Below are 14,219 nucleotides of genomic sequence, written 5' to 3'. Positions count from 1 at the left end.
CACTCATTTCTTTGGTATGCCCATTACAGAACTACATCTAGATTTGGAGTTCTGTTAAAAAAACTGACCTGAATGAGTCAAATGACAAGAAATACCCGTGTCTCTTATAATGATGATGACGCATTATAAACGGGTTGGTTATGTGGCCTTATAAAAATGGCTGTTCATATTATATATTATATTATATTATATTATATTATATTATATTATATTATATTATATTATATATGCATAATATGCTCATGGCTATGTCATGTTTTCTATATTGTTTTTTTTTTCAATGTGCAGCAAATTATTGAGTCAGAAATATCGCTCATACATCATTTGCTGTAAGCTGAGTTTCAGTCCATTGATCAGTCTATAGCCAGCTAATTATCCTTGAGACAATTCGAGAGAAAATGGGGGAGGACAAATTTTTTTTTCTGTTTTTATGCTCAACATAATCCATATGTTATGTATTAATCGAACAAAGAACGATTTGCTTTAATAGAAGCAATGTAGCGAATGAAGCACAAATTGCTCAAAGTTTTGAAGTTTGCTGTTACAAAAGAAATGCTGAACTGGTAAAACTGGCGAAGGGACGTGCTGAACACAGAATGAATAGACGAGTCGGCGCCACAACATCTTTTCTCTTTTTCCTGACTGCATGATTCGGTAACTGCATGAGTGTTTACTTGTTGTTGGACCTGATGTGAGACTTGGCCAGGGACTTACAGAACGAATTCCCTGGTAACCATTGCCAAGGAAATGGCCTGCTGGTAGTTGCGTAGCAAGACCGCTGGGAAATTTCCCAAGCTTAGAGGCTTCATTAGTTCATTCACTTGTGCTGCTTCATTTCAGCTTATTGAAATTCATATGTCCTCAAAAATCTGCTCCATGAGCCACTATTGAATCAATATATTGCTGTCCTTTGTATTTTTCATAACTGGCCAATTAGATTTACTTTATATTACTTTATATATATATATATATATATATATATATATATATATATATATATATATATATATACACATACACACATGCCTACTAAATGAAACAGAAGTAGTAGAATTCAATAACCTCTTGGTCATACCATTCAGTCAATGTCTGTGTGTATTTACGTATCTCCACACAGCAGGTCCACTGAGTGTGTGTTTATGTCTCAGCTGGATGGAGTGCCCCCCCTTAGGCTTCACCTTGCCACACTAATCTAGGGGAGCTGTAGAAAAAGAGCTGACTGTGCGTTTTTCAGGCCGTAATCCAGGCCCGCATGGCTGAAAATAATCCACGGTAAAGGGCGTCTTTTAGAGGGACGCTTGCCGTTCCAGCATGCCTGATCTCACACAGCTGCTCCCCAGGACAGCCTGAGCAGCTCTTTCTGACTACAAGCCAAAAGAACACAGCCAGCTCTGATTAAATGAAGTGACACCAAATCTCCTCATCTGGCTTCAGATCAGTTCGAGCCATCTGCGTAAGTTTCAGTTACGGTCAACCAGACGAGGGACTGAACTCCACGCTTCCAAGAACAGCCTGGTCTAAAGGCAATACAGGATTTATGAGAGAATCATTACATTACAATGGTTTATTCTGACGCAGTCACCAAAACCAGAAACCGCTCCAAACTAAATAATAGTTTATACAGCCAAGTGGTATCTACGAGACAATGATTCAAGAATAAAAAAAAAATGCTGCATTTTTGTTGGAGACATTTAGTATATGATCACCTCTTATGATGAGAAAACACACTGTTATGAGGGAAGTGTTTCCTGTGGTAAAGAGAGTCAGCATTATGTCACTTTTGCAAATGCCAGTCTTGGGTGAGACACAGGCACCACAATCCCTTAAAACTTTAATAGAAATCTGGATTTCACTGGTTGTCAGTAGAGAGCCTTGTGGGTTTGGAGATACATAATAATTTTTAAGTACTTTATGGCTGCAAACATTCCCCGACGCACAAAGCTGTATTTGGTTGTGTGTTCTCAGAACAGAAGTTTGATTAGTCGGTACAAAAAAATTGGATTACAAACATTTACTCTTACTACTTAAACATCAGAATAGGACAGTCTGTTTGTTTTTCAGAAACTTTCTGGTACATTCTTTACATTCTACTCATGTATCATCTTAAAGAAGTCCTTCTCTAACTATCAGGTAAAAATTGGTATGACTGAGAATTAATATCATAATTTACATTTTCATGTTTAACTTTCTATTGTCTATTATTTACTTTCTATTTTTCTATTAAAGATTAGTTCTAAGCAAAAAAAAAAAAAAAAAAAAGTGGTGGAGCAGAATTCTTCAAATTGAATCTAATCTGGTAACAGACATAAAATAATGACATTTTTAATATATATATATATACATTCTTAATTTTTTTTTGCAGTGTAATTAATCTTTGTGTAAAAGACAGTTTAGTGTATGTTAGTTATGTTTTTTTGGCCTGTATTTTTCACTGAAGTACTCTACAAAGAAATAAAAACCAGATGCATATCAATTATCAGATATTATTTAAAGTTTCAAATGAGTATGGGGCTCTATATCTCTACATAATACACATAAAAGTTTATTTTACCTACCTTTTAAATCAATTTATAGCATTTACAAGCATTTTAACTTTCAATAGAATAAATACCAAATTCCTAGAAAGTAAAGCTGACTTCTTAGTTGTGCTTATTGGTTATTCTAATACCGTCTGATTCCATGGAAAATTCTGAGAACACCTTCAATTGTTCAAGATAACGATTAACTCATTCTGTGAACAGAATTTGTGAAACCATGATAATAACCAGCTGACTTCTGATTTGTAGATATTCTCTTGCTTTTTCATTGAAACAGTATTGTGATTCACTACTTCTGAGAAAGATTTTAATAAAAACACATATATTTACATAAACTTGCCTTTTTTTCTCTACTTTTAAAATTTTTCCACATCTGTGTGTACTGTACATAAACCTAGATAAAGGTTTAACAGACACACAAAACAAAGGCTGTTTTAATTTAAAAATCTATGTGAAGGTTAAACAGGACATTTTGTTCTATTGTTTTTTTTATTAGATTTTTCTTTTTTCTTTTTTCTTCTTTTTTTTGCTGAAACTCATGAATAAGCAGAACCCAGAAAAACAAACAAAGGCTGATGTGATATTTCACTGTGTAGTACCGCAGTTAGGTTGGAGTTCAATTTATTTTGGTTTAAAGGCTTCTTTAAAAAAAAAAAAAATCATTATAAACCTTTTTTCAAGGACACCATTTTCTATCAGATGTACAGTATTTAGAAGCAAACATTTGAAAAAGAAATAAACTCTGTCCTTACGGGAGCAAAAATGTATTAACAATTATTTGCTGGAGGAAATGTTTCATTACAAAAAAAATTTCTATAAGGAAAAAAAAAATAATTACCTGAATATAATTAAAATTAGGGTGGATATTTACACTTTTCCCTTAAAACATTCTTACCATAACCACAAAATCTTTTTATAATTCATTTTTATTTGCAAAACAATACATGACATCTACAGGATGTGCTTCAAATAATGTATAAAAGAGACAAAAATTGTTTTGTGTCCTATGAATTTGCCTTTTTTATTATTATTCTTTTTTGGAGAACATTGTTGAATCAGACACAAGTCTGTAGTGTAATACAGTACAAACAATTACGCTGTGGTACATCATTCAGAGTTGTCGGTGTAAACGTGAAAAGGTTCTACTCGGTGTTGTGATCATGAAAAATGGCCGCTGTGGTGACTGACAACAAACAAACCTGCCAGAAATTAACAAAGTGACGGCACATAAAAGAGCAGAACAGAAAAGGCAGCAAATTACATGAGAGGTGAACGATCTTACACATAAGAGAGACAATGCAGACACACCGGCCCTATGTGGATAAAATTGGACACCAAGGACGATATATTTAGGATGTCAGACTGCAACAAGTAATCGATTCTTCATATGCATCAGGTTTTTGCTTAATTCTACATCAATCTTCAATAGATCTTAGAAAAATAAATATAATCCCTCATCATACAGTTTTCCCTATTTATGATTAATGCATGGCTCTGATTAACATTAACATTAACACACACACACACACACACACACACACACACACACACACACACACACACACACACACACACACACAGTGTACATTCAGTTTTTTCAATGGCAGCCACAAATAAAACACTGGAGCATTCAAAAACTATCTGTAGGTACCAGCCAATGTTTTTGTGTAACATTTACAACATTCAAGATTTTTTTATTTATTTGAAAGCATGCCTTTCACAACACTATGCCTTATACCAACATAGGCAAATTTCTCGGTGGTTTTTCCAGTCAAGTTTTACATCCGTTTTGACAATCAAAAATTGATAGGTTAGGGAATTATGTACCAGATCTTTTTACTTTGTTCTATAAGCAATGCATCATTCTAATGTATTGAGGTCATCCTATATGCATTATTGCACAGTAAAAAAAACACCTTTTGCTGCTTTTGCAAATTCTGAAATGAGAGCAAAGCATTTGTCGTGCACATCCTAAAAGCTAAATTTCAACTAAACTCAGAAAGCGTAAATTATAATCAGGCACTCGAATGATTCATTCTCTCTGTTGATTTTAAATAGAAAGAAGTTGTTTAAATTCTAAAGAACTGCAGGCTCTAGCCTGGACTGTTACTTCTCATTTTACTCCAAGTAAGTTGTTGAAGGAAATCTAATTAAATATTGTATTTAGAGGAACAGAAACCGACTGATTTTGAGCATCAGTGATATTTTGGACCACAGGCTGACCATCCAAACATAAAATCCCTGTGAAAGGTTATGATAACAGTTTTGCAATTATGGCCCGCACAAACAAATAATATTTGCATACAGCTTTACCATACACCTAAATTCTTTTTGCTATTAAGTTAAGCGGCGTGGTATTTCCAATGCAAAACGTTAGGAAAATCTAATGACGGAACTGAGCAGTGGAGCATCAGGCAGCGAGAGGAAGCGTGTTAATGAGGAAGGTTTGGCCTGCGACTACAGGCTCCGAGTGTGACAGTGCAGGATCCATTAGCAGCTCAGCAGTGAGGCCCGTCCAGCCCTGCTGACACACACACACACATACATACAGGCAAGACTGGTGAAGCAGTCCAGGCTTATTAGCACCTCGGCCTGCTCCAGGTGGGGACGCCTGGCCTCTGTAATTGATAATTAGGGCCAATAGCACAGCAGGCAATGCAATCGCAGCGGCAGGGGGCTCGCACGACCCCCATGCTGCTGCTCAAACAGAGGGAGGGGGAAGACAGACAGACAGACAGATGCAGAGAAAGAAAGATGACGAGATAGAGACCGTGGGGGTCTATGGAGAGGGGAAATGTAAAATGTACAAATGTAATAATCTCTTTGATTGATGCATCATGTATATATATATAAGGTATAAAGAAACGAAGCTACTGTGTGTACACACTGCAACTGCTTCTGAGATATGAATCGTCTTGTGGTTTTAGGTAACTGTTCTGTTTTAATCTACTATCTCTGCTACAGGCCTTACAGTTAAACCACATTATTAACAGAGTTCAGATGATTCTCGAGAAAACAATGATGGTATACAACAAATCTTCTGTGGCCCCCACCCACCCACCGCCATATGCAATTCTAATCCAATCCAAAACAACTCATTATCCTTATCATCATTATTTTTGCAGATAAAAGGAGCAATATGCTCAGAGATAGAGGCAGAGCTAGATATAAAGTGGCTTGTTATTTTGTTTTTTTTCCTACGGTGCATTCGTTTGATCGTGCATTAATGTGATTTGTTTGTCCAGAATGCAACTGGCTCGAATCAATCAGCCGCATAATGAGCCCCGGATGGGAAGAGGCACACCGAGGACTTTTGGTCTGGCTCTCTGTAGCTAGTCAAACACCAAAGACAGCCAGAGACTCATACGAAAAGAAAGAAAACAGGGGAGATCAGATAGCCACAAATCTACATGACATTTCACCAGGCTACAGGTGTGCACGTCTTGACGGTTTAAAGCAAACTTTAAGGCAAAGAAGGCAGGTGTGTCTGTGTAAGCATGTGTGTTCATGTAATAGTCTAGAAATGCAGTTAACATAAAATTATCAAAGAAGTGTCAGGTTTGGCAAGAATTATTAAATGTTTGTGGATGTCCACACCTTTCTTCTTTGTAACTGTGTTTAAGTGGTTAATCGCACATCAAAATAGCGTGTGAGAAACCTGCAAATCTGGCTTGACCTGACCGTACATATTATTCACCCATAATAGACTTAAAAATTAAATGTTAGTCAAAAAACTCAACTAAGTGTCTGGTACAAGCGGATTTAGCGTTCACAAGAAATGTCAACAACCAGAGAAAGAAAATAAACCTCACCGTTTTGTCATGTTTGCAACACAAGTTTCATGTTTAAATGTAATGCTACAGATTGCTATGCTGTCATTAGAGCCCGTAGTATTTGTTCTGAATCCCACTGCATGCTACAAGACACACGCAGGCTCAGCTGATGGGTTCCGTTCGGCAGGTGGCCTGATTGAAAACGAGTAGAATAACTTCCTACTTTCTAGATGGATTGATTAGCATGCACTAGTACATATAATACAAGGATAGATTGAAGTATACAGTATGGAGAGAAAATTAAGACACTAGCCAGACCTCAAACAACCTTTTGCTTGCAAAGTTGAAGAGAGCACACTGTGGCTAATAGCTGAAATTCTTTCCAACCTTTTTTTGAGGTCCAAACACAATATGCTACATCAATAACTTGATCAGTAAAGTCTAGGGACAATAGCTACACAGTTGTCATGTCACTGGGAATTCCTATACTCATTCAATTGCCTAATGTAGCTAACTGTTTATAATATTACTGTATGTTAGCTACCAGTTTTTAGTCTTTTTAGTCAGTTAGGATTCAAAAAGCAGAATTGGGCAACACACTGGAGCTTTCACATGCCTGGTGGGTTTAATAATGAATTTATAATTTGTCTACCCCTGAGTATGTATGTTAGGGTTTAAGCTTTAAAGAAGGCATGACAAAGTAGGTTAGCCGCTAGTTTGCAATCACACGAATAAAACCACACACACGCGCACGCACACACACACGCGCACACCAAAACATATAAGCCTTCACTGCCATCTTCCAATTTTTTTTCCCCCAACCATACTAATGTCCCTTTGCCCTCCTGGATATCTGAGAAACCCTTTCAAATGTCTAATGGTTTTAAAAGGGTCTGTAATGCATTGCATTTACTGAGGCTGCGTGTGGAGAAGCTGAGCTCGGCTCCCGCAGAATAATGTTGCCTTTTTAACGGCAATTTGCGGCTTGCTGCTCTCTGAGCTGCTCTCAAACAGACTCTGGGGAACCTTTAAGTTGCGGGCCATCTTTAGCCCACTAACTCGGTCATCGAAATACGCGCAACCCTGAACGCCATCCATCCAGCGACTTAACGTCTCCAGATTAAGTAATTATAGACTAAAGTCCCACTTGGGTTTGGACTGGAGCTTTTTTCTCCCCTGCGGTGCTGAGAGGCATTATAGAGCGGATTAAGACCTTCTGCCGCAGTCATGATTTTAACACATGAGGTGATGGCACCGTCATCCGAGCACCGAACCGACAGCACTACGGCGGGATTGACATTACATTGTATATCTCATCACTGCTTGATTAGTACTAATGAAAGTCATAGCATGCACAACTGTGTCAGGAAGTATTGCTCACGTATTTAGTGATAAAATATGTCCAATATCCTGAAAAAATGTCTAAATATATATATATTGCTTTGTTAACAAAAAAACAAAACAAAACACATAACATATTTAATATTCCACTGTATGTAATATATATTCTCTGTATGCCAATATATGTATGAGGTAAGACTAAATAGGTCGTCGTTTTTATTTATTTTTTTTGGGGGGGTGTTTGCATCATGAACCCCATCCTTCTGTATTTCAGCTATAATTTGGACAAATTGCTCCCCTTTCTGCAGTGAAATCACTGCCTGCAGAAATTGAATAATAAAATCTTTTGGTAACGTTTCTCACTCGCACACATGCATATGGTCTAAAAAAAAAAAAGAACGAAAAAAATAAGAACGATTATCAATATGTATGATTTGTCAGTTACAAAGGTCACAATCGATTTTTTTTCTTTTTTCACTGGTCCTCTTGGAAATCCTGACATTTAGCAGATGAAGTTTAATCCAGCGCTGATCGTGGAGTCCTCTCAATTCTGAGATCAATTACAAAATAAATATGTGTTTGGAGTAGGCAGTGATCCTTCCAATATCTCTTTAAATCAAATTAATGACACTGCAGCCTGTCTTCAGCCATTCAACCTGTCGAATGGCACGTCGGGAGCTAGGCATTATGGTTCGTGGAGCTTTGTGCCCAGAGTCATGGCTGCTTGCGAAAGTTAAAGATGTCCCGTTTTTTGGAGCCTCGCTTGCCCTCGTTGGGTCGGCCTGGTGACTGCGGGGGCTGCGGGGTAGCCATGCCTCCATAGGGGCAGCTCTGCGAGTCCGGATGCTCTCCGGAACATTCGACGGCGGGAATGTAACGGCTGTCCCACATGCCGGGCCCACACAGCTTACACAAGTCGTGCAGACTGCAGGGGATCCTGGGAAGCAGCCGGAACTGATAGAGAAGACTTCGCGCCTGAAAAGTGGAAGAGAACAGAGATTCTAGAGTAGGCATCAAGAGCGAACTTAAAAAAAAAAAAAAAGTTAGAGCGCTTAAGGACTACAGTCAAATGCAATCTGATTATGACCTTTAGAGTTTGCAAATCTCTCAAAGGTCACTAGATACAAACAAAGTACTCAGTGTCTTTGTTAAGATTACACTGTCTGCCTCTAGATTTACCCCATGAAGTGCGTGATGACTTCCATTATTAAATGCTGAAGAGTTGCATTGTTCAATATACAATTTCACCCTATAGGTGCTTAAAAATGTGTGTGTGTGTGTGTGTGTGTGTGTGTGCGCGTGCTCATAGTACCTTCCTCAGCACCAGTTCACCATTCATGTGCATGGAGAGGTTGCTAAAGTGCAGCAGCATCTGGTCTGTTGCCAGCTGCTGCTCTGTGACATCATCACCATACAGGACAATGATGGCCACGCACAGAAAGAGATGGAAGTAATCCGTCTGCCACACAAACACACAACCAGAACCAGTCGTTAAACAAAAAGGGCATGAAAACAAATACAACGATCCGATCACAAACTGGAGTTTGAAGCTGCTATGTAAATGGCTCGGCTCTTTGCTGTCACCTGATTATCGCTATGTCAATATATGCTAATGTCATGCTGTGTTAGACTAACAATTAGCATCTCATCTTCATTAGAGCTTCAGCTGAGATGGCTGCTAAAGTCAAAGTAATGCTCTCCAGCACCCATATGCTTATTGACTGACTCGTTTCATTCAGTGCTTTTGAAAAGATGTGCAATTACGCATTTGACAGCGGTACATTCGGAGCTCCAGAAGACATATCAGGAATGAAAATGATCCAATAAAGTTGTATCCTTATGGAGACAAGAACAATGAATTGCTATTTTCTAAATCAACTCCAAATAAGTTCAAAATGAAATGTGAAAGTATCTTAAACCAAAAATTCAAAAGCAACAGAAAACAAAGATCAGAAGGCAGTTTACTACTTAAAAGAATAAAGAGATCATTTATATTGTATTATGGACAAAAGTATTTTGACACCTGACTTTTATAGCCAAATGTGTTTGGTGGTTTTTGACAAACTCTTATCACAAAGTTGGAGGTACATGATTGTATAGGATTCTTTGGACATGGTATCATAAACTTTTCCCTTCACTTCAACTAGGAGACCCAAACCTGTTGCAGCATGACAGTTCCTCTGTGCACAAAGCCAGCTCCATGAAAATTTTTACATGGGAAGTTTACATGGGTTGGAGTGAAAGATCTTGAGTGGCCTGCTATTGAGCTCTGACCTCAACCCTAGAAATTGGAATTCTGACTGAAACCCAGGCCTCCTCACCTCAACTACATCTGTACCTGATTTTACTAACTCTTGCTGAATGATCAAAATCTTCACAACAAACCCACAATTCCAAGATCTACTAGAGCATCTTCCAAAAAGAAAGTTATTATAACAGCAAATGGAGATTAAATGTAAAATGTCAAATGCCCATACAAATCTTATAGTCAGGTGTCCACAGTCTTTTGTCCATATAGTGTATACTGTATATATTTATGTACTTAAGTTTTCACTAGTCACATTTTAACAGTGTTCCATTTATGTCACATTCATTTCACTGCTGACAGAGGAACATCTGAGCAACCAAACACCCTCTTTACATTAAGAAGATTTTATGTCTTCTTTATTCTGTCTTAAGGGAATGCAAACTCTTACTCTCAGCTATATCTCTGAAACACCCTGGCCAACTGGAATATATAAAGAACGTTTAGAGTGTAGATAAATTAATACATTTATAAGCTGTGGTGAAAAGTGAAGTTGCTAGTTTTTTTGTTATTTAACACCTCTGTCCATGTGACTTACCAGTCATTGATAGCACATTTACAAAGTGAGAAGTCATGAGGAAGTAAAAAAAAAAACAAAACTGGTATGTGGTTTGATGTGTGTGAGGTTGCGTGCGCGTGTAAGGTATGCTTAATATGCAACAGGAAGTGTCTTTTTTAGGCGCCATACTGTCAAGCACAATTATGACACAAAAATAAATTATAAAACAAATGTAGCTAATTATTCATTAGTATTTAAGACATTATAGCACTGCAGGATTTTTTACACTGTATCAGAGAGAAATAGTTTATTTTGCTGTGGATCTTACTGTATGTTGAGTTAACCAACAAACTAAAATAAAAAGCTGGCTGAGCGTTGTGTCTGCGACTCAAGGGATTGAAATAACCGGTGCTATTTTGGTGGGTCTGTCAATCACTCCGACACTGAGCAATTATGGATGACCCTGAACTCATGATGGAAATAAAAAGGAAATGGATAAAAAAATCACAATGGATATTAAAAAAAAAAAGTCTACATGCCTTTTTCAAAAATTCAGGATTGTGAGTTCAACAAAAATAAAGCCCAGGATGTTCCAACAGTTTTGATTCTCATTGTGAAGTTACAAATGATAAAAAAAGAAAAAAAAAAAACATTTGGAAACCTAAAAGGCAAGAGAAAAAAAGTTGCCATTGCCATTTTTAACCAGGGTGTCAATCTACTGTATGTGGTAGTGGGCAGACAGTCCTTTCCTCTGAGTCTTGTTATGCTGCTCTGAGCAAGAGTTCGGAAAACATGCAAATGATGTATATAAGACTAGAAGGTAGTAGGAAGTCCAAATTAAGACTATTTTATATATATATATATATATATATATATATATATATATATATATATATATATATATATATATATATATATATAGAGAGAGAGAGAGAGAGAGAGAGAGAGAGAGAGAGAGAGAGAGAGAGAGAGAGAGAGAGATAGATAGATAGATAGATAGATAGATAGATAGATAGATAGATAGATAGATAGATAGATAGATTTTAAATTTATTTTTAAGTGTTCATATGGATCACAGAATTCCAAGTACCTAATGCTATATGAAGAACTAGATAACCACAGAAATGTCACTAAACTATCGCATTGGATTTTCACATTCTGTCAGGAAAACTTTCCAGAAGCTTTCTGCAGTGCGACAGATCTGTCTTACTTCATTTGTAAGTCGTGGCTCAGTTTGAAGGGCTCCAGTCTTCAAAAAATGCAGCTTATACACAACATGCAAAACATGTCTAGATCACTTCCTGTAGTAAATTTGATCTCTCTAGTGTTTGCTTAGAACCAAATCTACTAAGCTTGATTCTTCTTCTGTGTAATAGGGTTTGGATCAAATGTATTGAACACTGTAAATCAGTAATTATTGCTTCACTTCCTTGTTTATTTTTCTAATTGCTTTTATTCAACCAATAGTGAATCACTAGCCTTTTTTAGCACTTGCCAAATGATTTTTTTTACCTGGTAGTGAGCCCAGCAGGCCTCCCACATGCGCAGTGCCTCTGTGTCGGGAAACTCACGCTTGAAGCAGAGCAGGACCCAGCGATGACAGAACAGCAGCTGCAGGCCATCCTCTCCGAGCCGCATCAGGTGCTGGTGGAACCGCGGTAACATCAAGCGCAAAAGCTCTCGCAGATACATCTACACCCAGAGTGACAGAGTAAGACATAGAACCAGTATGCCTTGATTAACATCCTCAGTACAAGAGTGGATTCTCAAGTGATGCAACAATTTCCTCAAGTTCTATACTTGAATATGATACATGATAAGCGGATCTGAAATTTTTTGCTCTTAGCCCAAAGCCTGCAATGGCTCACCAGCTGCCGTTCCATATCCTCGTCTCTGGGGGAACTGATGAAGATAGTGTTCTCCATCAAACCCACGAAGCACCAGAATGTGTCGCTTTCGTCCTGGATCTCGGTCAAGAGCGGAGCCACCAGGTCAGACATTCCCTGGCAGTAGCCCATCTCCGGGTTATAGACCGCGTAGTTCAACAGAATGCGTCTAGAGGAAAGAAAAAAAAAAAAGAGATAAATCTGCATAATCCTGCATATGCAATTTGATATACCTACCTTTTATTTAAAAAGTACTCTATAGGTCACTTGCAGGTGTTCTATGTGTCAGTGTGGTTCATCTGTTGCTAAGCAACTTCTCAGCTTCCCTTTTAACCTGTCCATTAGTAAAAAAAAGGGAATACCATGCATACAGTATAATTGTGGTGACGGTTCATTCTCAGTACCACAGTGACATGTTAGTAGGTGTGGCAGTGTGGGCTTTAAGCATAGCAAACATTTTATTACACATGCTGACTTTTATGCGTAAGCTGCTTCTTTCTTTAATGAGAACATGGTGTTTAAAAACCTCAGCTCCTCCAATATATATATACACACAAACACAATGCAGAAACCATGTCTGAGTCACTGCAGTGCTGAAAATTGGTCGTCACATAAATAAAACCTGCTTAGCGGTGGTCCATTTCTACTGAAGGACCAGAACAAAAATAGGTAATAATCATTTGTTTCACAACAATTCAATTCAAAAGCTTAAACCTAAAAACATGACTCACTTTCACATGGAAAAGCAGTAAGATGGCATTATAATCATATATAGAATATACTGTATATTGCTTGGAGTGGAGAAAAATGAAACGATAATTATAGGGAGGAAATATAGAGTGTGTGAGACTCTGACCTCATGATCTCTACATTAGGGTTGTTCTCTCCTCTAAAGAACATGTTGCTCCTGTCAGTCCTCACCACATCCTTATCCACTGTAAACTGCACCTTCCTCCAGAACTCACTGTGTTCTTCAGGGCTCATCGACAACCTAAGAGCAGAAGGGAAGAGCCAAAGAGGGGGCAGATAAGGAATATAAAAGACAAATGGAGGATCTTTTGTATAATTTATTCAGAGAAATTTCTTTTTTTTTTTTTTCTTTTTTGCTAGAAAAAATATATTTTGTATGGCTTCCTCCAAATTGGATACCTTCATGTTTAACTGAGATATATATATATATTTTAAGTATATTAATTTGTAATAAACTTTAGAAGCATAAATGAATGGATGGAAAAGACAAACTAAGAAATAGACAAATATCTGACTAGGAATGCAACTGAATCCACTCCCAGAGAAATGTTTTTATACTGAGTAATTTCTTTTTTAATCAAAATTGTTTTTATAGACACACACGGACTAACACAGACAAACATAAACAAGAGAAAGAGAGAGAGAGAGAGAGAGAGAGAGAGAGAGAGAGAGAGAGATGTGGACTGAAGGTCATCCGTGACTTTCTGGAAATATTCTTTGCCATTCTCTACATGCCAAACAAGCAGGACATTTCATGGAAAAAAATTCCCATTTTTATTTTTTCATATGATGAATCTTATTTTTTAGAAAACGGTTTTGTTTTCAGAATAAACATCAGCATTTTTTTGGTCTACCTTTAATTACATGTACAGAAGAATCCCGAAATCTTTAAAGCCCGATTTCCTAAAGTCACTGCACTTTATGCACTGGGTTCCTTCACTGACACGTGGGAACACTTAAATCTGTTTTGTTCTGTTTCCTTCTGTAATTTATTAAAGCCACATAGAGCCAAGATAAACGCTTTTGGCTTGCCGCCTTCATCGATTTGCTGAGGTGTAGCAAACCTTCCAGCTAAAGGACTAAATGCTCACCAAGCAGGTGGGATTTAATTAACACTGTTTGTTTTTT

At 37.5% G+C, this 14,219-nt stretch overlaps 1 protein-coding gene across 1 annotated transcript in view; it reads right to left on the bottom strand.

The window, feature by feature from the left end:
- Positions 1-3,445: 3,445 nt before the first annotated feature.
- tbc1d16 (TBC1 domain family, member 16) overlaps positions 3,446-14,219 on the bottom strand; it is a 34,382-nt gene continuing 23,608 nt past the window's right edge. The window contains exons 8-12 of the mRNA XM_046866401.1: positions 13,198-13,332; positions 12,324-12,510; positions 11,968-12,147; positions 8,964-9,110; positions 3,446-8,626 (exon numbers count right to left, since the gene is read on the bottom strand). Of these exons, the coding sequence (XP_046722357.1) occupies positions 8,366-8,626; positions 8,964-9,110; positions 11,968-12,147; positions 12,324-12,510; positions 13,198-13,332 (910 nt within the window). The 3' untranslated portion in view covers positions 3,446-8,365. The remainder of the gene's footprint in view (positions 8,627-8,963; positions 9,111-11,967; positions 12,148-12,323; positions 12,511-13,197; positions 13,333-14,219) is intronic.

Source organism: Silurus meridionalis, chromosome 14 (assembly GCF_014805685.1).
Source record: "Silurus meridionalis isolate SWU-2019-XX chromosome 14, ASM1480568v1, whole genome shotgun sequence".
Lineage (NCBI taxonomy): Eukaryota > Metazoa > Chordata > Actinopteri > Siluriformes > Siluridae > Silurus > Silurus meridionalis.
This window is presented reverse-complemented; position numbering and strand designations above follow the sequence as displayed.